General features: G+C 39.4%; 2 protein-coding genes across 4 annotated transcripts in view; both read right to left on the bottom strand.

Annotated features, from left to right (window-relative positions):
- The window catches only part of LOC108878493 (phosphatidylethanolamine-binding protein 4), a 48505-nt gene extending 36545 nt beyond the window's left edge, over positions 1-11960 (bottom strand). The window contains exons 1-3 of the mRNA XM_018669258.2: positions 11823-11960; positions 10474-10577; positions 10067-10199 (exon numbers count right to left, since the gene is read on the bottom strand). Of these exons, the coding sequence (XP_018524774.1) occupies positions 10067-10199; positions 10474-10577; positions 11823-11828 (243 nt within the window). The 5' untranslated portion in view covers positions 11829-11960. The remainder of the gene's footprint in view (positions 1-10066; positions 10200-10473; positions 10578-11822) is intronic.
- A 38-nt stretch (positions 11961-11998) lies between these two features.
- On the bottom strand, positions 11999-23264 carry LOC108878492 (rho-related BTB domain-containing protein 2). 3 transcript variants are annotated; one of them, XM_018669255.2, is made up of 10 exons: positions 22811-23264; positions 20673-20874; positions 20435-20538; positions 20159-20344; positions 19089-20029; positions 18866-18984; positions 18048-18198; positions 17844-17932; positions 16460-16565; positions 11999-15954 (listed from the first exon to the last, which is right to left on the bottom strand). In XM_018669255.2, exons 1-10 carry the CDS (start codon positions 22870-22872, stop codon positions 15734-15736), a joined length of 2181 nt encoding a protein of 726 aa, XP_018524771.1. In that variant the 5' UTR covers positions 22873-23264; the 3' UTR covers positions 11999-15733. The 3 variants fall into 3 exon arrangements, with proteins under 3 accessions (XP_018524771.1, XP_018524772.1, XP_018524773.1); XM_018669256.2 differs by having other exon boundaries at positions 11999-15939; XM_018669257.2 differs by lacking the exon at positions 22811-23264 and adding an exon at positions 22610-22793.
- Between the last annotated feature and the right edge of the window lie 323 nt (positions 23265-23587).

Below are 23587 nucleotides of genomic sequence, written 5' to 3'. Positions count from 1 at the left end.
GAAGCAACCACTCATAGTTTGTTTGAAGTGCTCGACTGTGTGGAGCTGTGTTACGTTCAACAACATTTTGTATGGACAGCCTCAGTGTATGATTTTAACACCTGTCAGACATTGCCTCCAAGCACAGGAGGTCAAGTACCTGTCAGAATGAATAAGAGAAGAGATAGAGTGAAACAATGAATTTCATTTCATCAGGCATCCTAATAAGTGGCCATATTAACAGAAACAGATAATGGTCAAATCATTGTGGTACAGCATGTATAGGACAGGGATATACACCAATCAGCCACAACATTAAAACCAGTTAACTAGTTTTGATGCTGTGGCTGATCAGTATATGTTCTCTGCAAGAGTAAGAAATCACTATGCGCTCTCTACATATATTGTCTAGTTAGAAGCAAATGTATTTCCTGCTATATTTGTATGCTACACAAATTTAACTATGTCAATTATATCTTCTTCTAAACTCGGGCACATTTTGTCAGATTACAAGAGCATTACATTCTTTAGCTGCAAGCACTAAGTGCTGTAAAAACCTGAAACGACTGGTTATTGGATTGACATAAAATGAATGAGTAACTATTTTGATAACTTCTTATTTGTTTTCAAACAAGAATGACAAGATTTGTTGCTTCTCTTTCTCTTATGTGACAGTAAACTGTCACAAACTTTGGCTTTTGAGTTGGTGGTCACACAAAACAAGTGGTCTAAATATGATACCCTATAGGAAATTGTGATGTTTTTGACTATTTCATAGACAAAGCAATTAATCCATTATTATATAATAATTAAGTTGCAGGCCTACAGAAAACATTCAAAATGTATTAAATATGTGATTTCATAGCTGCAGTGTTGAAATCTTTTGCTCTCTACTGCTATTTTTTGGAGTTTTTAAGAGTTCTGTGGTAAAACCTAAGTAAACCTAATGTCCTCACCACAAAAGTAGTTCACTGCTTTTGGTCTGGCATGTCAGAATAACTGCTGTCTTAATTAGGTAACCAATAAAGCAGTCCTTGACCAAAAACCCTTCCTTATTTGTCATAAACAATACATATTTATCCATGAAATAAGAAATCTGGAAACTAATTTGCAGAGATATTTTTCAGATCATTGTAAAACTGTCTCTATATTTCAGGGAACTCTTTAAACTCTTGTCCAAATAAAATGAATTAGGCTTGTAGCACGGCCACATTTACTTTGACCCCATCACGTCTGATTTAACTTTGACGGACATTACGCTAAATACCATTAAGACAATAAATGGACCCAGGCTTCAGCTACAATGAATGTCTCCAAGTGTAAACTTACAGTTCTGCTGATGCGATCTGGCAAAATTAATGCCCTGAGGTGCATCCATGGAGCATTATGCCAAATAAAGACATTAGCTGTACTTGAGTTTGACCAAGACCTTTTAGCTGCCCGGCCTGTGAAGTGGTGTTTTAAAGAAAAACACATTGTAACCGTCACTACCGATTCTCAGATTTGTGTCGCGTCTGAAGAAAAGGTTAAGCGCATCATCTATCTGAAAATGCCCAAATCTGCAGTCAGGCATAGAGTTGGCACCCAGATAAATCATGCCATCACTGTGCTTCAGTTTTCTCATTATCCATACCTCTCATGACATTCACAGAAAGAAACAAAGCATCCTGCCAACACCTACTCTGTGAGAGAGCTCTTTCAGTTCAGCTCAAAAGCTGAGAGCTCCAAACCTCCACACCACAGTGTGGGCAGTGCTGGCAGAGCCATGTGCCTAAGAACACTGACTGAGTGCAACAGTTGGACTAATAACAGAACAAAAAAAATAAAATGGACGCACAGCAGGGACAGCCACAGCTCCACAGCTGAGAAGCAGGTTGACTTCTGCCCACCTCTCTCTTTTTCAAGAGCGGAAGATGTCCACAATGCCTCTTAGGTCTTAGTGCCATGAGGGGCGGTGAGCTTGCAGCTTCAGCCACTTCAGGGTAAAGCAAATCACTTTAATATGTTAAGAAGATTAAGCTGGATAAATGTCTAGATACATTTTTTGAAAAGCCACGTAAATCTCTAGTGTTTTTATTTGGGGAGGGGCGGTATGTGAGTCAGTTGAGACGATCAACACAAACCCACCAAAATGCAACGCGATTGGCTAGGGAAAATTGGGCTTATTTGAGATTTTGCATTTTAAGCTTCTTGAATCTAAGACCATCCCACCTCTTTCTTATTATTTTTAACACCAACCTTTGGGACAACAAAACTATGGGGGAAAAAAAAAAAAAAACACTGGTCACATTTTCATGTGCCACTGCTCTCTCGGCTTAGACTCAGCTGTCTTATCCTGCTTATGCTGATATTATATCCTTAATTGTTCAGGTCAATGTTTTCCTTGAGAGACTGTTAATCTGCTGGTGAAAGCATTTAAGAAAATATACATAAAAGAAGGGAAAGAGGTTAAAAGTTTAGAGTCTCTAAAGTGAAGTACTTGAAGGGCTTTCGAGGTCTATTTGTGCACTTTTCAGGTAAAATATTCAAGACAAATTAATTAATTGAAGCAAGTATATTCTAAATGTGATGGATGGCTGACTTTTTTTTCTATCTTAAGAATTAGCAATCTGAGGGTGTCCGCCTGTCAGCTTGCTGTGCTAGAAATTGAGTGTGAAAACGAAAGGGAGAAATGGAACAAATAATGTAAAGGGATTAACAAATCATTTGCATAACATTTTCTCTGCTTCCAAACTACAGGATCAGGAGAAATGACAAGGAAGGCAGTTTTATCATCCCCTGTTCTCTGATCAATCAACACATCAATGGACCTGATTGCTGTTACCATTAGCAGCCTTTCATGCCAAAAGCAAAGCGAATCACTGGTAGTATATTTAAAAAAAAAAAACAGTAAAACAGACTGACAGAGTAACTAAACAAGTTGAGAGAAACAGGAATCATCTGATGAAAAACATTCTCAAAAAAGAGAAAAAAAACCCTGAATAGAGTGTATCTTTGAAAAGATACTTTACTTTCACTGTGCCAAATGTGTATTAACCTGTTTTTTCTTAACACTCTGTTTCTCCATCCAGAGTTAAGACAATAAGACCACTGGGGAGATGAAGGGGATGGCATTATGGAGAGTTAAGCATTATGAGCAGCCCCGAAGCTGTTCTTAAAGAAGGTGAATCAGAGGATTGGGACACGACTGTAACTAAACCCTGTGCCGGACCACAAATGAGAAGCACAAAACATTTTGGGCAACACGCCACTAAGCCAAGCATCTGGGTCTTAAGTAAACTTCACATGATCACTTTTAACTTTGTGATTACTTAGTTCTAAAAGAAAAGAGGCTGTCAAAGAAGAAAGAAAGTCAATTATCTCAGTTTCAAGTGTAAGTACCACAGTACTCCTGTCTGTAAAGTTATGAAGAGTGTCTATATTCACACACTATGAATCTAAGATAAATTATTCTACAAATAAGAATTTAAATTGAAGTTTACAGTTCAATTTCCATCCTCACAAAAGGAAGGAGCTCATTAAAAAAAAAAAGCACATTCACATCCAGAGATTTCTTGAAATCATATAACACACAAGATAAGAAGACAAAATGAGAACAAAATTTTTGGGTGTCATGAGGCTGCAGACATTTCCCTGCTGGGCCGAAATGTACAAGTTTCTTACTGTGCCAAAGTGCAACCGAGTCGTCTCCAGATCTTACAATGATTCCCTGGCAAATGTTAGGTTTCTGTGGCTCATATAAATAGAAATTTAATCTTGTATGTTTGTCTAAGTATCCACAGCAGCAGATGCACTTCCCATGCAGATTATGAATCTCTGTTTGAACAGATCTTGCCGTCAATGTATATGAACTGACAAGATAGAATTTCTGTGTGAATACTGAATAATAATCAGGAGGCACAGGTTCAGGTGGTATTTTTATTAAAGACCTGCTGCTTCTCCAAGTGTTTGCTATTGCCTCTGTGCCGACGCTTCTTTGCAAATTTGGATCTAAATTTTAACTTTTGCACATTCTCTCCAACAATGGATGCTTGTATTTTTATTACTTGGTTGGTTTGCTATGTTAAAAAAGTTGCCCTTTCAAAAATGATGTCCATGTAATGTCAATGCTAAAAAAAAGTTCCTATGTATCAAAATCTCATCTTAAACATATCAGGGCCTGGGTCGGCTTTACGCGTTCAACCACCTCCTTTCCTCAGAGCTTTTGTCAAATGGTGAAAATAATTTTCTCCAATACTGCTGCTTGCATAGAAACCTGACCATTGTCATCTGTAAGAGCATCCCAGAGCTTCCTTAATCTGTTCTTATCCTCCCATTGATAATACAATACATTTTCATGGTAATTGAAATCATATTTTACTCACAGCCACAGAGTAAAAGTATTGCTGCCTACGCGCTTAGACCAAATATAAGGTGAAGGAATACCATGCTACTGGAACAATAGGGTACAAAACGGTAGCTTCAAATAATAAAATAGACTGTCAGTATACCAGTAAATGCATGGGTGAGTAGAGGGATGAAGAAGAAAGGGAAAGGAGGTGAGAGAAATAAGAAAAAAAAATTAAATAATGCTCATAAGATATAAATGTGTCAGGTGCAGTCTTAGTTAAGCCTGAAAGACACCTGCACACATCCTTTTGCCCTCAGTCCTGCCAACCAATGGGCAAAACTGAAACCTTACTGCGCTACAGTGAGCAAATAGTTTCGCTTTCACCTGAAGTCGTCTGCACGCCACAGATCTGCTTCGCGAGGCATAAATTATTCTTCTGTGTGAGATGATGGCTTGGGAGGTTTATTGCCTCTCTTCATCCCCCTGAATATGCATAATCAATCATACTAGTATCACAGGGTTGTAATTCTTTCCTCTTCAGAAGCGTGCATGAATCATATATGCTGTGTAGTAATGGGCAATGACTGAATGGAGCGGGACACGGGTCAGCTTAACATGGTGTTATAATGACAAAGGGGAACATTAGCTAAGGAAATAAACTCTCTGAATCTCAGCCAAACACACTGATTTAATCCAGCAGAGCCAAAAACACCCACCTGATGACAGTGAATATGCAATTAGATGGATATTACAGTACATATTTCACTTGTTGACCCTCACTGTCATATAAAGGCTCAAGGAAGTGCCTTGTCTGTTTATCTAAATATACATCCATGACTCTTCACTGAATAAAGGCCATCGCCTACTGAAAATAAAATCCCGATCACTGCATTCTCACTTCCCCCCCATGAAGACCTATCAGGAATCCTGCATGGGTGGACATGTAGGCTTTCCTAGGAATGACAGGGTCTGCTAGAGAGGAACCCCACCCTCGCTTTCTCCAGCATGCCAACACAGAGGAGAGTGGGCAGCGCTGAGACGGCAGCCTGCCGTGGGCACTGCCAGGCTTAAAGCTGCCCTGTCGTCATCAGAGGCTTGCAGAAAAGAACGCTGAGATTCACCAAAAAAAAAAAAAAGAGGAGGGGGATCGTTGCATTTAAATCCTCTCTCAACGCCCCCACATGTTTTAGCAAAGCATAAAAATCATTCACAGAGAGAGAGAAAGCGAAAAAGAAAAAGATAGAGGGAAATAGAGAGGAAACAGCTATTAGCAGCAGTAAGCAAGCTCAAGAGATCATAGTGAGGCAGCTCTAATCGCAGTAATGGTTTAAACCCTCATTCCATCCACCAGATGCAAGAAATGTCTACCCAAAAACAAGGCTTTGAAATCCCCCATGTCTAAGAATGTGCCCTGTGGCTATGGTCCTTACTGAAAAAAGAAAAAAAGAAAACAACAACTCCAAAACTGTCTCCACTTTTGGAGTAACTACGAGGTAAAGCTAGCTCCTGTGGCCTGTGTTGTTTACACCAAGTACATCCAGGAATGATGAATGTGTGTGTATTAAAACTAAGATTCAAAATGATTTCAAATAATGTGTAGAGTATGTTAATATACAAATACATAAAATAGATTACACACCCACCCACATGCATATATATATTTATATATACATCCATACATACACACACACATATATGAATTCACATACTTACCAAAACAGCTTGCATGGTAAAGTGACACTACATGTTTTTTTATAAGGAACTGTCTTGTAAGCAAAATACTGGGCCTACTAAAATACATGTAACAGTGCTGTTAAATAATAATAATGTTAATAAAAAAAAGCTCAAAAGGAACTCATTTTAACATTCCTTGGTTGTGTGTGCCAAAAGCACACCTGGACGATTTGACATGTAGCCAAATATATACAGAGCTTTTTAATCCTTTCTAGCTCAGAGTTCTTTGGTTATTTTTGTCTTCTTCTTAATTTTCACTATTCTTTTATTCTTTTCTGCAGGCAAAGTTTGTTTTCCAAAGGGCTTCCATCAACAGAACCTGTGCACCTCTCCCTTTCTGTGAAACAGAATTTCCTAAAAGCATCTTGGCATTTACAGCAGACATTATGTTACACTGACACACTAAGAGCATAGACTTTAAACACGACAGGGTGTAAATACATTCTTTTGACATTTATAAACATTTCACAGCATAAACCATACAATTAATCTAATTTTTTATTGAATGATTTATAATTTAAAAAAAGTTACTTTGGTGCAGTCTAACATTAAAAAAGTAAGTAAATAATGATCTCTCATACAGGTAGCACAGTGTTAGCAAAGGTTATTTTTCTGTGCAAAACTGGGCAAACTTGTTTATGCCAATCAACTGTGGGCTGACTTTCCTACACATAAAAAATGATTTCATAAACATATTTATCTTATGAGTCTCCAGGAAATTGGTTCCAATTACAGGTTTGATTCCTTGCTCCTGAGGGTATCTCTTTGTTGAGATCATTCTTCAGAGACACTTAACACAGCAAGGTGTCACTGTAACAAACAGAAGAGTTGGTCTGGAAAACCAGGAAGGATGCTATGAATGCACAGCACTGGCTCTCGTGTTAGGCCTGCTGAGCATATCATCTCGGGGGGGGGGGGGGCTTCTTTCCTAAATCAAGTCTCAAATAGTAACTGACATCATTATTATCTGGTTTTGTTGGGAGTCATTCCTATGGTATGTCAAACATGAGAATTTTAGATTAATTAAATTACATTAGAATTCCCTTCTGCTTATTAGTTTGATCATTTTGACACTTTCTCTTGATAAAATTGAAGTTTACTGATGGCTGTGGTCACTACCAAGACAATTTATCAGGGGTGTGAGACTGGAGCAAGTAATGACCTTAATTTCCACTTACTATCAGGTGACTGTTCTTTGTAATTTTGGATATTACAATGAGGACTACAATCAAGAACATCTATAGGTCTTCTTTCAACAAAGAATAGTTTGTAGCTGTCTTACTATCACACCAATGTTAGGACCTTGCCTCAAAACACTAGCTTTTTCTTTTAGTGCAAAGCTTTTCTTAGTCTAGATGGTACAATTAAAGTACAGTATTTCAAGACCTTCTTCAACAGGAAATGAAGCAGAAGAAAGTTTCATTTTCTACTGTTCTCCTTTTAAAGTTCAGAGGTTAATATTTTCATAAAGTCAACTGAGAGAAAGTTCATGACCTTTAACATTTACATTGTGACCTCCAGCAATCTGCACTTTCAGTTTATTACAGTGATTTCAGAGCATGTTCTCATTAGATAATATAGTCAGGTCTGCTATCTAACTTATGTAACTTTATTTATCAGACTAACTAAATCATGTTGTTATAGTTTAGTACCGTTAGCCAATACATATCCCACTTGTATCAAACTGTAGATGCTTTTGAGGCTTGTGAGTGTAATTAGGACTTCTAAAAATGCTTCATTAACACACATGCCAGGTTTTGCTAACACATGAGTTCAAGTGGTGAATCGCTGCTCTGAAGTTTGGACACAGAAATCTGCAGTTTCTGTGGCCCTTTGCTTTTGTTTTTGGTCATGAGCACCTATTTAGAGGCGGGTTTATGGGACTACTGCCCATTGCGCTCCATTACAATTACTCAGCAGGCATGCATCCCGTCCCAGTAATGAAGTGGGTGTTACAGTGGGTGGATTTGAGCCTGAGCGGCCACTATTCTGTATTCCTACTACTGGGTACAAGAGCTGAGTGGCAAAGAATAGCAGCAGCGCTGGCAGCATGGCACAGTGACAGAAAGCGTGGTGGACCAGCAGACCAACCACAGAACCACAGGCAACAATCTGAGCCTTCAACAGTGCGTGTTTGCTTAAGTGTCAGGAGAAATGGAGAATTACATTTCAAAGCCCAGTAAATAAAGTTTGTATTGATTTAATCTAACATGTAATCTGTTTTGCTGTCTAGCACTGATTCTGGCAATAAAAGAGAATCATGTAAGACAGCATTATAGATAATACGACCATAGATCAAAGGGAGTTTGAGCGAGAGAAGGGCAATAGATCATGTTCAAGCTAGACTGCTTAGCTCTGGAATTCATAAACTAGCTCCTAAATCGAGGTGGCTTTCAATTTAAGTTTTCAATTTACAGATATAAGATTTGGTGTACACTTGATGTAATTTCATTGTCAACTTCAGCAGGGGGTTCTGTGGACTGGGAGGTGTATCTCTCTCAATCTGTCGCTCAACAATAAAACCACATAGAAAGTGAAAATACACTTATAAATAAATGATCACTACACAGGTCATGTGAATGAATCGCTGTGATGATTTCATGTCTGGCATGAAAAGAGTAAGTATTTAAAGAGGAACATGACATTCAAACCCTACTTCATGTTCTGTCAACCCATTCTCCACATTCGTGTCTCCTTTCAGTTCATGTCATTTAAAGGGTATTTCCTGACTGTGATGTTAATGTCATTCTCTTCTTACAAGCATTTCCAATCTTCCTATGTTATCATCAGCAAATGACATTCTGACACTGCATTATTTTATTCCATTATATCAAATGTAACTAAATTTTTTACACTACATTCAGACTTTAAACAGTAGTTTTAATGCATTACTTTGGATTGCAGCCTAGTCATTTTGGTAGATGAATTATTATTAGTAATCTATGAATCTTATTCTGCTCTATCTCTGAGCTACTGTGCTTTTAAACTTGACTTAAAGTGATTTTGTTCTTAAATTTGATTTACTGTTAAAGAATACTGTTTCACACACTAATTCTCTAAAGCATACACAGCTTTGTTTGCTGTCTGCTGCAGTTCATTCTAATAACTGCAACTGACACCTAACTGAGGACGGGGGATTTATTGTCTGTAACGTCACTGATATGATTAGAGTTTTTCTCTATCAAAATGGAGCAATCATAAGTTACTGAATTAAGGATAACAATGACAGTATTACAAGCTTTATAATTTATGTTATATGATGTTCTAAATAGCATAAACTACATGTGCAGATACAACATAACTGGTTTAACACAATTGTTCCTCAGGTGGCTCATGAGTATGAGGTGCTAGCACCCCACTGTGGTGCTAAAGATTATCACAGTGAACTGGTAATCAGCAGAGGTGATGCAGATAATAGAAAGTGACAGAGATGCTCAAATCTGAAGAGTAGACTGACATATTAAATATTGCTGAAGTGTTTTCTGATGCTTGTCGTTTTGCCAGCTATTGTGAACATTTTGTTTCTTGTGGCACTAAAAACCCATGGCCTGCTCTGCCTCTGTTAAAGCTATGATGCAGCCTGTTTTATACATTACTGCACTCTAGTGTTAAAAATAAGCATGTGCATGTTTGCCAAATAATACTGATTACATAAAGACAAAACTTCACAGACGGTATAATGTCAAAAACATCCTCATAAAACCTTTTAACATATTTCAGACCCCTTTCTCTGAGATATAATACATATGCTTCTGTTTAATTAGGGTGGAGGAAAGATAAACTATTAAAAACTTGCTTAAATCTGCAGTATACAGTTTAAATATTCTAAGATGTACTGAAGAACTAATGGATCAGTTAACATTATATAAAATATATGTGTTCTGTGACCATTCAGTCTACCAAGGAAAAAGTGACAGTCTCATATTTAATTAATAATTATAACAAAGTATAATCACTGCACTGTAAATACTATTCAGGCCCACTAGAGCTATTTGATTACTCTGACACACATACATCTCTTACCTTTTGTGCTGCAGTGAAGTAAATCTCTGGGGCTTCCCAAACTGTGCTGACTTTCTCTCTGAGTTTCCGGTCCTTTGGAATTATGATGCATTCATCGATGTCCAGCTCTGGATAGATCACTTCTAGTCCGCCACTTTAATGATGAGAGATAGAAGCTGAAACTCATTCTACACAGATTTATGTTACATTCTGTACTGAGGGCAGAGTAAACAGACTCACGGTCTGATATTACGATGGCCAACTTAGGTGGCCAAAAAAAGTTCCATACTGCAAAGTGCGTGACATTCAGTGAGCAAACAAAACTTCAGTTCAGATTCTTGTCTTTGCCGTGTTCATTTTGTTTATGGTTTCCTTGTCATTGCTATTCACTATGATCACAGCTTTCTGAAGCATTATGATCTACTTACTGACAGAAAGAAGCATCCTGAGAGCTCAAGGTGTCTGGTGTTGCTTCCACATGGAAAAGCCCCAAAATGAAGGCAGATAACACCAGAAATGACCCTGGTGCAGCCTGCAGAACAGCAGCACTCAGTTAGGAAAGAAGCAATTATTTCAGCAAATGTGCTTTGTTGAGGAAATATTTTGAATCTGAGATTCAAAGAGTTGTACAATCTTTTGCCAAGCAATATATTAACTGAAAAACAGCCAACTAGACAGTGACAGTCAGGGTCAAACGAGACCTGTCTGTACTGGCAGCTGGTTTTATTAGAGTATCATACTGCTTCACTTTGTCATTTCTAATGAATGACAGTTCAAGTTACATTCATCTGTCAGCATAGTTCTTGAACAGTAAATAAAAACTGTTTGTAAGTGGTGGAAAGCAACTGTGACTGAAGTGCTTCTGAATTGTAGGTTTGATGTAGGCCCTCAACTATCAGTTAATTTCACTATCAACAACCTGCCAAATAAAATTATTACTTGTTTGGTCAGTAAATGGTGAGAAAATTATATAAAATACCAGACACAAGATCCAAAATATGACTTCTTTACAAAGTTTACAAAGCCTGAACAATTCAAAATCTAATGCAGCTGAGAATCATACAATACAAAACACAGAGAAGCAGGAAACCTGTACATTGTAGACATTTCCCTTAAAAAAAATTACTAAAATGGGATTATCAGGATCAGTGATTAATCTTTGTTAAGTGACTGAGTTATATGCTACATGAGTTTTATGACCTCTTTTCACCTGTATACACTTGACCCCGCCCACACCTGTTGAACTAGATGACACGTTAGCAGCCGGACATGTGACACTTCGTAGGATGAGACGAATTCTGACTGACATTTAAGAAAAAAAGACCACTGGTCTTGACTTGTACCCTTAATTGTAGCCAATGTCACTGTTTAATTTCAAAATGTTTAATTTGTGTTGCGTGTAAACTCTGAGGGCACGTGTTACACTGCAAAAAGTGTGCTGTTTATGTGTTGCTATATTTAAACTTAACTTGGCTTCGCGGCAGCGTCCTTTCATATCATTACCTTCGGTTACTTATTTCCTGTTAGCAAACAGGCTATGTTACAAATGACACACAACTCTCGCCAGACTAGTGAAGGAATTTTTAGAGGAATTATTTTTTATGTGAAACACTCACTAGCGGAAGTTTAGCCTTCACTTGTTTTAGCTTGTTTACATTTATGCAGAGTAAACATGTCAACACGGTGCAGTTTGTCAAGTATAAGTGCAGACGGAGAACGAACGACAGTCGTCTACACTAACGTCAGGGTATCTACATCCATTTATCACTTATATTACCATCATTCAGTGGTTGTCCACTCCTGTTTTGCAGCCGGTTTCTTCCTCTGGTTCAGACGCTGACACTGTCGCCCCTGCGCAGTGCAGGATCTTACTGACGTATGAGGCTGCAAAAGTTTCATATGACATAACTAAAAGAGCTTTTCAAAAAAGACTGGCGCCAAGCCCAAACTGCACACGTTGCTCCTTTTTTTTATTTAGTAAATATTATTTACACATTTTCAAGAACACATGCTACAGAATTTCAGATTTACAGCTTCTAAACAATAAAAACAGCTCTTGAGAACAAAAATACCTGATGACTAAGGAAAACGTCATCTAGGCTTTGAACACTGAGAAAACATTCAAGTTTTTTTCTTTTCATTTATTGTTTTTTTTTTTTAAATTTAATTTTCAACCATTTCTGAACAAGGCCTCTTAAACTATGCAGTAGTGATTGTGCAGCATATATAATATATTCCTGGTGCTGCTAAAGCTCCCTTTGGTTTGTGCTTCTCTGCAGCGGTGATATTAGCACCCAAACATATGGAAAAGGGCCCCAGTGACGTCGTCATTGTAATTTATGATTTGATCTTTTTTTCTTTTTTATTTACCTGATGTTGTCTATCTACCTAATGATGTTGCAATACGATCTAATGCAATTTGAATATTACCTGGTGCTACAAAGCAGTGCAAGTTTGTAGTTTCAAAGTCAGACATTTCAGTATGCATAGTACAAAAACAATACCTACTTAAACTATGCAATAGCTTGTATCAATTGCTATGTCAAGTTTGAATTGCAAGTCATCCCACAATTTATATTTACATGTTTTAGTTAAAATCTATCTTCCAATGGCCATGCTGTCTCAGCATTTTGTAACTATGCAGACTCCAAAAATGGAGCTCATTAGCATAAAGCAGCTTTAAAATAATGAAATAAAATTTAAATCCCTGCATTCATTTCATGGCTAATGTCACAAATTGATGGTTTTGTTGTGGTAAGTCTAGTGCGGCCTTGATGATCATCAGAGTCTTTAATTAGTTTTGTGTTTCAGCTTTATAAGAACATAAACCCTATGCAGTGTTCAAACTGAAGCACACTCATCGGACTCCTCAAATCACACACCAACTGATTGCTTTACATCCAAATTATGGATTATGTACATTTACGAATACACACACAGCCTAGAGAGCACCATGGTAACTTACAGCAAACAAACGAGTAACCATAGTAACATTACTTTACATTCGATACCATACACTACACTGTACATTAAGGCATGAGGTGTTGTTGATGCAGAACATCAGCAGTAGATTAATTGATAAATGCAATGCACTGAGGAATGAAATGCATGTCTATGAACATTATCAATCACACCACCAGGGCAAATTATAAGAATGTAGACCCACCTGCTGTTAAACTATTATAATACACTGCATTTTTTGTGAAAACTGGACATTACCATTTGTTATTCAAATTAATTAATGGACTTATTTGTATTTACTTATGAATGAAAACATTCAGAATTAGGATAAAGCTGGCTCCGTAAGAGTGCCACGCTCCCGGAGGCTCATCCCTCTGCCTAATGTCTGACCATGTTTGTCAAAAGATTTGAACAATTAAGATATTCAAAATGACAGTTCCTATGTTTAATTAGCAACATTCAAAATTAATATAATTGAGAGCAATTTAAAGCTACTGCTTAGAGCACCAGCACCATCAATTAGCTATATCTTATACTTTAAATGATGATGAATAAACGTCTCCTTTGGAGAGCCCTGTTCATGCAGTGTAGTTAGGTCAGGAGTTATTACGAGCAAAAATTGGTTTTGTCAGTGAATTGATTCATATCACTTAATCAGTTTAAGCTCTTTGTTGGGATCTATCTAATGTCTTTCAGGTAAAAACTGTTTGGAAAAGTATAACCAATTGTATGCAGAATCAAAGCAAGCCTGCCTTTAACATATGCTGGAATCAGAATTTACTCTTGATAACAATGGTGTGTTTTATGAATGTACCATAAGTCTTTATAATGTAATTTATATAAATGTGTCTATTTAGCACTGTAATCCTATTTTACTATAAGTCAACTGTTTGAACTGCCTGTAATTTGCATGTATACTACAGTATATAATAAATGTAACTGGAGGTCAGCACTATGAGTATTCAGTTATTTTCAACAATAGTTTGTAGCTGCACAGTAACTAAATGCAAGTCAGATAAGTCAAGTCTATATTCTGTATATGTATTACTCAGTAATACTGGATGATTCTGCTCACTGCCTGCAGTGCACACTATTAGGTAACTGCACATTAGAGTGATGCAAGTTACTTGCAGTTCATTTGATATTTTTGTACAATTTACAATACTACCCATCTTCACTGAGCACCACGCTTACAAACCCAAATAATGCTGCAGTCCACCTTACAATCAAGTACAACAGTAGATGACAATCTTGAAGATATACTGTGAGGTGTGCAAAACAAATCAAGAAAAATGATTTGATCTAAACCTCTTAACAACTTTTTAAAACATTTTTAAATATCATAGTCTTGTGTCCTCCCCAGTTCCTTTTTTAAAATTTGCCGCAGCATGTCATGACACCATACTGTCTTTAGTGCCGTTCACCAGGATGCTGCTACTGGAGGTTTTTGTGTGTGTCTCTGTGGAGAAGAGTCCAGAAAGTGCTCAATGTGTGTAGAAGAGTATGGATGACTTCATCCAGGTCTGAGGAAGCCTCCTGCATGTACAAGTCTTACACAGCCAACTGCAGACAGTCAGGGGGCATCCTCTGATCAACTAAGACAAATCTCTAAAGGCCAAATCACCACCAAGTGACAGATATGACAAACACTCCTTCACGGAGGAATGATAATGTATATGTGGTCGCTTCAGCTCTGGAAATGCTGCCATTGGATCTGAGATGCATCATGTGTAGCTTTCCAGGATGACAGTGATCAAGCTTATGGGACCTTTCAATGTAAAGCTGAAGGACTCAGGAAACATGTGTGCTAACGAGCCTCATCAAGCAACACATAGGAAATAATAGTGATCTGGTTTTGTTTTTGCTGGCATTTTACAGAAAATACAGATATTTTCCTTGATTTGGGATCTCTTGTGTCTCGGGACACTGAATGCATTCATGTAAACTAAAGCCCTTTTGTGACAAGAGGCCACAAATCACAAGATCACAATATGTAAATGCTGAGTGTGTCCAGACTCACATCACTTTCAGCTGTGCAAGCCGTACACAAACATTCAAAGACAGAATGGCTGTACAAAAATAAACTTGCCCGCATTTTCATTTATGCATACACGATCATAATCAGCATGGTTGGAGTGAATGACGTCAATAATTGGTTCCTGGCAAGCTTTACCGATGTTACATCCTGTTGAGGAGATCATACTGTACATATAGTTTGGTAGATTGTACAAACACTTAAGGGCAAAGTGTTATATCTCTGAGACTTAAGTTCTGTGTTGAATTGCTGGTTGTTGCAGCTGATCAGCAGCACTTGGTTATCAGTTCAGGTTAAATTGATGATAATTATGATCATAGGTGGAAAGTTCTGTGCCAGCAGAGTCCTATTTTTAAAACTTAAAACTCAGATGGTGGAACATTTAACAATCGATATGAGTTGTTATTTGCGCCAGTTACACTGTGCCATTTGTCAGTGAGGCTCACATCACTGAGGTTTGAGTCTCATGTACACTGAGCTAAAAATATAAGGAACAAAACTCTACTTTAACCGCCAGATTGAGCTGACCCTGCAAACCTGGAGGAGTGCCGTTTGACTGCAGAGGCAAACAAACAGGAAGAGAAACTATGTGCCTGAATAATTGGGGTGGCGTACCTAGTAAGCAGTGCTTATCTTCTTCTACTGTATTGCACACTGATGTACTCCAGAGTGAACCTGGCCTTACCACTTGGTCAGATGACAGCGGACGAGCCAGAGGAAGGAGAGTTTGAGTTAGGCGAGGAAGGAAGGTTCCAGAAGAGCCACTTGCGTTTGCATTGCCGTCTCTGATACAGGTAGTCCTCCTTGTCACGCTCTTTGCGTGCTCTTTGGTAGTGGTCATCCTCCTTAAGATACCACACAGGTGGCCAGCGATGCTTCTCAAAGTACTCTTGGTTCTCTGCATCAGAATAATCTGTTTTAGGAAAATGCTATGTTGGATTTTTAAGAGTCAATTTTCAATAGTCCATTTACCTACAACAGTTTTTGTATTTGGGCATGGTCATAACAACAAATTGCAGCACATATCACCTGGAAGAAACAGATTTAAATTTTCTATATTTTATACATTGTTAAAATTATAGTTCAATAAAGAAACACAGCCTTAATTCCCAACATGTGCAGTACAGCATAGGCAGTAAACATTCATTCAGTCCTTCACTATATCTGAAGTGCTAAAAGCTATAAATCTCGCTCAGGTGGAATGAATCCACAGAGCTTAATCTGCTTTTACAGATTTTTCTTCAAAGCCTCTTAAACATTTTCTATTTGTTCCAAGACAAACAGGTCTTCATGTACTATAACACCCAAGTGGCTTTGTTGCCTAACCATATGTCAGGTGTGGTATTAAGTATGAAAGAAAAGGCAATAGTGGTCATTAGACAGGTCGCTAGCATACAACCAGATCACATGTGTATTACCTGTAGACTTGGCCTTCATGTCTCGGGGAAACTTGCGGCAGACACTGTTGTAGTTGGTGCAGATGTGGTGGAGACACCAACCAGTGAGCTGCTGGGCACCATGGAACTGTCAATATACAAAATCATTTATCAGTGTGTTTGTAAGCCATTTTTGTATATGACCAGCGATGTTGTGGAGGTTTGCTTTTGGTGTGGATGCAGACATCTCCTTAATTATAATAATACTAATAGTTACAGGGTGCTTCACAAAAGCAGTACCACACAATATAGGTGCAAACACAGCAAGAAATGATGAGAAATAAAGCAAAACATTTAAAAGAGCATCTAGAACATTGAAAACGTTTGAATAGAAGTTATAAAATATATATAGCATATAGAAATGCCAGTCTGTACAGGTGGGTTTTTGAAAGCGTTTTAAACTGAGGCACTGACTCAGTTGTTCTGATAGTGTGGGAGAGTTTGAGCTAAAGTGTTGGAGCTAAAACAGTAAAATTGTGGTCCCCTTTGTTTTAAGCCCGGACCGTGGAACTTTTAACAACATTAGATTGTCTGATGTCAAATCTTCTTATTTGAGCTAAACCCAAATGAACTGGACTAAAAAGCCATGGTCATTAATGCATGAATGAAAAAAAAAAAACCCTTATCTTTATCTGACAAGAACGCAGTGGCCATTTTATGGGACCCCAGGTTAAGATTGTCATGTTTACACCTGCTTAATCAGGCTTGGTTCTACATTTTGTTAGAGTTTGCTCAACAGCCATCAGCTTCAGCTGAAGTAAATTACTACTGAACTGTCAGTTGTTGCTCATCAGCTGCACTCAGGCACTCCTACTTTAACCTTATTACTAACATTAGCATGTTAACATTGACATGCTAATTTTAGCACGCTGGAATAATTATGACACCTGAGGAAGAACAGCTGAAGGTGAAGTATTAAGCCTCTGGTATCCACACACACAGTGATCAGTTGTTTCTTCTTCTTCTTTCTTTAGTGGTGCATATCACCAAAGAAATTAATTTATCAAACTGCCACAAAATGAACATGTAGATGGTAGACCCTGTGGATATTTGCCTGACTGGTATGACGCTGATGAGTTAAAGCTGAAGTGAAAATACAGCTGAACCTGTAGCAAATCTGAATCTGAAAGATGAGATAAGCTCTACTGCTGAGTCTGTCTTCTAATATTCACCGCCCCAAAGATCCTTTGCTCTTAATTTTGCCAAATAGCTAACTTGCACTCTGGAGGACTACTACATGTAAAGATTACTTCAGCTTCCAGAGCAGTTCTCCCTGAGAAATGCCCTCATTAATAAAATACAATTTGTCAAAGCATTATGTAAGTGATTTAACTGCTGTCCTTGTTTTGAGATGACTGACAGGTACCTGGGCCATATCCAAGTACACCAGCACATCTCCATCAATGTCAGCCCCCATCATTGCTGCCTCTGTCAATACTGTTACTGTGTAAAGTTCTGAAAGAAGCACAAAAGGGGAGTCACAATAGGCAATAACTTAGAAACACACATAATGGCTTTGTGTAATACAATCCTGTGGTTTATAGGGTAATAACTGTACCAAATCTAATACCTGTAAGTGCAACCAGGTGGGGGAGGCAAAGACGATTGGCAAGAACAATAAGCTCCATTGCATCCAAGTCAGGCCGAGAACAAAACCGCCCCGTATAGAGATATTCTAGCACAGCCCTCATACAGCTGCGAGTTGTGTTGGGAAACAGCACCTTAGAAAGAGGAACATGTGACAGTCACAAGGTTTTTGTTGTGTTTTGCATTTGACAGAAAAGTGAGAAGAAATCTTTTTTTCACTTTTGTGTTTATACCGTATGATGTGAGGAAAATAAAATGTAGTTATTTTCTACTTTTTCAGTTATAGACGTTCAATGTCTCAAAGCTGATACCTGGTCAGCACATCAAAAACAGCTTTAAAGAGCCATATGATTCAGATTAATATCTAAATCTCAAACTACCTGCAGAGGTAGTTCTTATATTACATGCATGCATTATCTTTCAGTAGTATTATTAAGGCAGAAAAACAAAGTAGCTGAGTTCAAAGACCTACAGTATGTTTAGATCACAGAAGCCACCGTAATTGTATTACAACAGATCTGCAATCCCCTAATCAAATTATACTTTGTACACAGACCACGTAGTTCATTGGCTCTCTACCTGGGATGGTACATGTATTGATCTTTGCTGCACTAGTGTGCTTTGTATAATTACAAAGTAATTAAATTTTAATTGCTATCGCTTTATAAATTGACTGGCAGCAGGAATGCCACTGGAAATTATGAACAATGTAGAGGAAACCTGGCATTGACTTTGGTCTGAACTTGAGGTCAGTTAATTTTATTTCACAGCCCAACAGACCGGAGATGTAAGGTGACTCACCTCTTTGGTGCAGCTCTCCACAAAAGGCCCGCCAAACATAGCTGCCATCCAGTCACAACTAGAGATGAGTAAAGGCTTGTGGGCCATGATCGTTCCATCATCTAGCTTGAATACTACATCTGCAATACAGAGGTGAGACACTGGTAGCACCTTATTTACACCTGGATCCACTGTATTTCAAGCAGAACACATGAGCAAACATGGACTGACAATTTCCACTCACCAGAAAAGGTGCCTTTAGCCAAGCACTCTTTGACTCTGTTTGTGCGCCGTACATGGAAGGCTTTGGTGATTTCTTGATTCATGAAGGCTTCGTTGTTAAGTATGTTTGCCACCATCATCCGCAGGTCAAAGACCTCCAGCAGCTCAGCAATGTGTGCAATGTGCATTAGCTCTTTCTCATTCTCATCTAGCTGACCTGTGTACAGGTAGCGAAGTACTGCTCGGAAAGGACCAAGCTGCATGGACTGGTCCATGTGCACTACAGTCATGGGCCTGGGGCTGTACGTCAGAGGGTCATCTACCAATTCCTCCTGGATGCTGACGAAGGCTCGGCTCCACGACGAGAGCAGTCTGCCACGCCGGCCCCCCTCGGAGTCCTTCAAGGTTCCGTCGCTAGTGCAGGCCCTCAGGTTGGCCCTGTCTCCGTCATCGCTGCTCTCGCAAACATCAAAGCTAGCAGCACGCATCAGCAGCTCTCGGCCAGAAAGAGGACCACGAGGGGGCCTCTCAGTCTCCTCATTTTGTGTGTCCATGATAAAGAGGTCATAGAACTTTGAAGAGGATGTTGCCAAGTATATCTTGTGTGCAAAGATTTTCTGTCGCTCCTGCAAAACCAGGATGACATCAGCACAGTGTGGGTCCTCCAGGAGGCCGACTGGATGCTCCTCTGTGGTGGTTGGTGGAGGAGGCACAGTGATTATAGGCGGGGGAGGTTTCGGTGGCAGGAAGGGCGCCTGAAGGAGAGGCCGCTGCACATTTCTGAGGTGAGATTTCCAAAACTGCAGGTGGCGGCGTGAGATGAGCGCAGCTCGGATAGCATTATCAAAGACGTCCTTGACTCCAAATTGAGCAACAACACTGGTTTCATAATATGGCACTCCCAACTCTTTGGCCACCTCCCGGCCTCTCTCTGGTGGAAGAATCTCATTTGATTTAATGGGTCTGAAAAAGAAACAAATATATTATGGGCAATTCAAGCACTAGAAAAGAGTAGACCAAAACAAAACTCAAACAATCTGACTTTTACATGAAAAATTTTAAATTCTTCCATTCAGACATAAGTCCCACTACCTAGCTAAAGGCCTCCGTGCCCTATTCACTGCCTCCAGGTCAGCATAGCGCAGGTCCAGCTGACAGCCCACTAGGATGACAGGAGCACGGGGACAGAAGTGCTTGATCTCAGGGTACCACATGGTCTTCACATGGTACAGAGAGTTGGGATTGGCGATTGAGAAGCACAGAACCACCACGTCAGACCTGGAGGGAAGACACAAAGCACATTCTCTCAACTCAGACAACACCAGAGCACATGCTGGTGGACTAACATTGAATTTTACGGTAACTCACCTGCCATATGCAAAACGCCGGTCCTTATGATGGTCTCCGAAAGTATCCCAGAGCCGAAGGGACACACTGACGTCATCCACCACATCTCTGGAGCGCTCTAATACCTAATAAGAGATAAAATAACCATGTTTTATTCACATATGAATTTAATTTAGTCAAGCGAGAGACTGAAATGCTTAAAAACATGCTTTCAGATCAAGGAAAAAAAACATGCAGGTATAGTAACATGCTTACTCACCTCCTGGCATACTCTGTACTGGTCAATTGCCCAAACTGTGGGCACATGTGTAGCGAGTAACTGGTACTGAGTCAGTGTGGCATTGCAGGCCCGGGCACAGATAAGGCGGGTCTTTCCAACTGCATTGTCTCCTACCACCACACACTTGATAGTTTCAACGTTTGGCCTCTCATAGTCCATATCAGAATCCGTCAGCTGGGACCTGCCGAAATACAAAGATGCACAGCAAGCTGCATCAGCACCAGAAATCCTAAACTATTGTCCTGAACAGTACAGGAACATGGATCAATATGGAGATTAGACACTGTGACTACTCCTCATCATCTGCACTGCTTTTTCTGCCTGCAGCGCTATCAATGGATGTCTCGTGACTTCCCTGTGCCCATTCACAACTTCCCTGTCCTTGTTACTGATACAGGAAAAAATTTAAAGGGACAAGCAAACAAAAAGGGATTTACAACACGCCCAGTGCTGCAAACGAATGCAATGATTTTCAACACATTAGTTAAACACATTAGTTAAATTTTCAACACATTCAGTTTGAAAACAATTTAAAAACAAACTGATTAGTTAGTCCTCTATGGATTAATCAAGGCTGATACAATCCTATCCAGATATTTCTGTAATCCCATCTACCATCTGCAAGCCTAAAATACTTTCCCCTGTTCATGGTTCTTATATTACAATCCAGACAACCTTACCTTAAGGCTTAGCTTCAATTATCACAGCTGTAGTTCATAGCGATGAGTATTAGAAATCTGACATGCACAAACACACCTTCATTAAATGAAATGGAGGGAATAGGTAAACAGACTATTTCTGTCTCTTGAAAATGGTGGCTGATGATTTAGGTACCCGGACTGGTTTCCAAGGGAACTGTAGTCTGTGTCTCTGTGTCACAGCCTATATCAGACAATCCTCCACGTATTATACTGATAACAATCCTCCATTTTATTCTACAAAAACAGCAGCATATTAACATGACAATAACTGCAGAGGTGACTGAATCTCATACTAGTGTATCTGCTGTTGTTGTACAGCCTTATTTTAAGAGCCTTGTTTTAATTTGTGCCACCACAGCACACAGGGTGTCAAACTCTGTGTACTGAATATCCACTGGTCCCAAACTTAGTCTTGTCTGAGTCCCAGATCCAGAGCCTGTGTATTTAAGCACCAGACCACCATTTGAATTTCACACCACCATCTTCACCCCTTTGAAAGAGTTATTGTACTGGGAGCCTTTGATCAAAATAGTCATTCATATTCAGATTCTCAGATTGTGCTTATGAATGAGAACAGCTAGACCTGCATGGTGTCTCTGAAGCTGACTGGACCCCAAGGACCCCACTATAAAGACACAACTGCTCCCGTTTTCACTAGGATTCCTAGCATCACTATCAGTCATCTACACTACAACCAAAGGTCTGACTCTGACGTGGTACGATCAGAAAACAGTATTTACCTCTCATAGCAGGAATTTGATATTTTTGTATACAATGCTCCTCTAAAGATTACTGTCAGGGGATACTGTGATTTATTCATTCATTCCATTCACAAAATCAGCCTTTCATTGATCTGCATTCCCTGTATGCCCTGTATGTATATGTGTGTGTGTGTGTGTACACATATATATATATATATATATATATATATATATATATGTACACACACACACACACACACACACACATACATAGTCTGACCTTAGGCTGGGCCTGTATGACACAATAGAGATACACCGCCTCTAATATTGCCTATTCCCGTTACAGTCTACACTGCGCAACCCTCGAATTCATTAAACATTTTTGATAGGGTCAGATTTTCTATATAACCCCTACAGCGTCTTCAGTATATCCTCCTAAATACATAGCCATTAAATAAGCTCGCAGCCTCAGTTATCATCCATAACAAAGATGATAAAATTGTGTATATCCTACCAGAAGGACCGAACAGAACAGTCCCTCCACCACCGAGACACTAGTCATGAGGCTCTGCTGCATTATACGTTATGTAACACCCCGTCACTGACTCTTGAGCCTGTTTATCTGGCTCACTGTTCATCGCAAAAAAACCCACCGATAAGGAAATAAAAAACAGTTTGATTCCCCTGCAGGATATGTGTCATTTCCCCCCCTTACCGCAACATAAGGAAGTGCTGCATCGGGTTGGTCGATGGACGAGATAAAAAGCAGGGCTCCATCGGATGCGGCTTGCACCTGACGGCAGATCGTATTTAACTTCATCTTCAAGGCAAGGTGAACGAGGCTTGAAAATAGGTGGCCGACCGCAGATGTTTCGGGAGAGGTCCTCTGGATCAGCGCGATAAGTCCGATTGCATTGCCAAAAATACGAACGCTGATCTGAAGCCTGTCGGTGCGTTGCAGAGCTGCAGCCCTGACCGTCATGGAACCACCTCCACTTACTGTAAGGCCTCCGTAGCTAATAATAGGCAGGCGCACCGACGAAAAAAAACCCATTCATTACAAAACACTGATCCATTTTAAAGTCGCACAAATCCCATTCCACGGCTCCTAAGCAGCCCAGATAGACTGGCCTCTAGTGCAGCACTTTTTAAATCTCTCCCTCAAGAGAATCTGGATTGTACTTTGCACCTTTTGTTGACGTTGTGAGTTTGATCAAATACATCGTACACCCCTCATGCACTCAGGCTGTTTTAAATAAAGTGTGCACAATATCGCACTACAGACTTCAGCGTGAATAATCAGCTCTCTTAAGCCCTAATTGATAGTGTTGTATCCAGGGGCGGTTCTACTGCATTTTCAGTTGGGACAGGTGGGGCTCATCCCGCTGAGAGAAACTAGTGATTAACTTGTGCATGTGTGTGTGGATCCCTGTAGGCGAGGTGTGTGTGTGTGTGTGTGTGTGTGTGTGGCACTTGTGTGTGGGGAAAAAAG

This window comes from Lates calcarifer, linkage group LG13, assembly GCF_001640805.2.
Source record: "Lates calcarifer isolate ASB-BC8 linkage group LG13, TLL_Latcal_v3, whole genome shotgun sequence".
NCBI classification, from domain to species: Eukaryota; Metazoa; Chordata; class Actinopteri; family Centropomidae; genus Lates; species Lates calcarifer.
This window is presented reverse-complemented; position numbering and strand designations above follow the sequence as displayed.

Coding starts and splice junctions, on each gene's coding strand:
- LOC108878492 (XM_018669255.2), bottom strand. CDS start 22,872: ATGGAGCCCTGCTTTTTATCTCGTCCATCGACCAACCCGATGCAGCAC. Junction 20,875..22,810: donor CAGCACTTCCTTATGTTGCG/GTAAGGGGGGGA, acceptor GTATTTCGGCAG/GTCCCAGCTGACGGATTCTG. Junction 20,030..20,158: donor GCACGGAGGCCTTTAGCTAG/GTAGTGGGACTT, acceptor TTTCTTTTTCAG/ACCCATTAAATCAAATGAGA.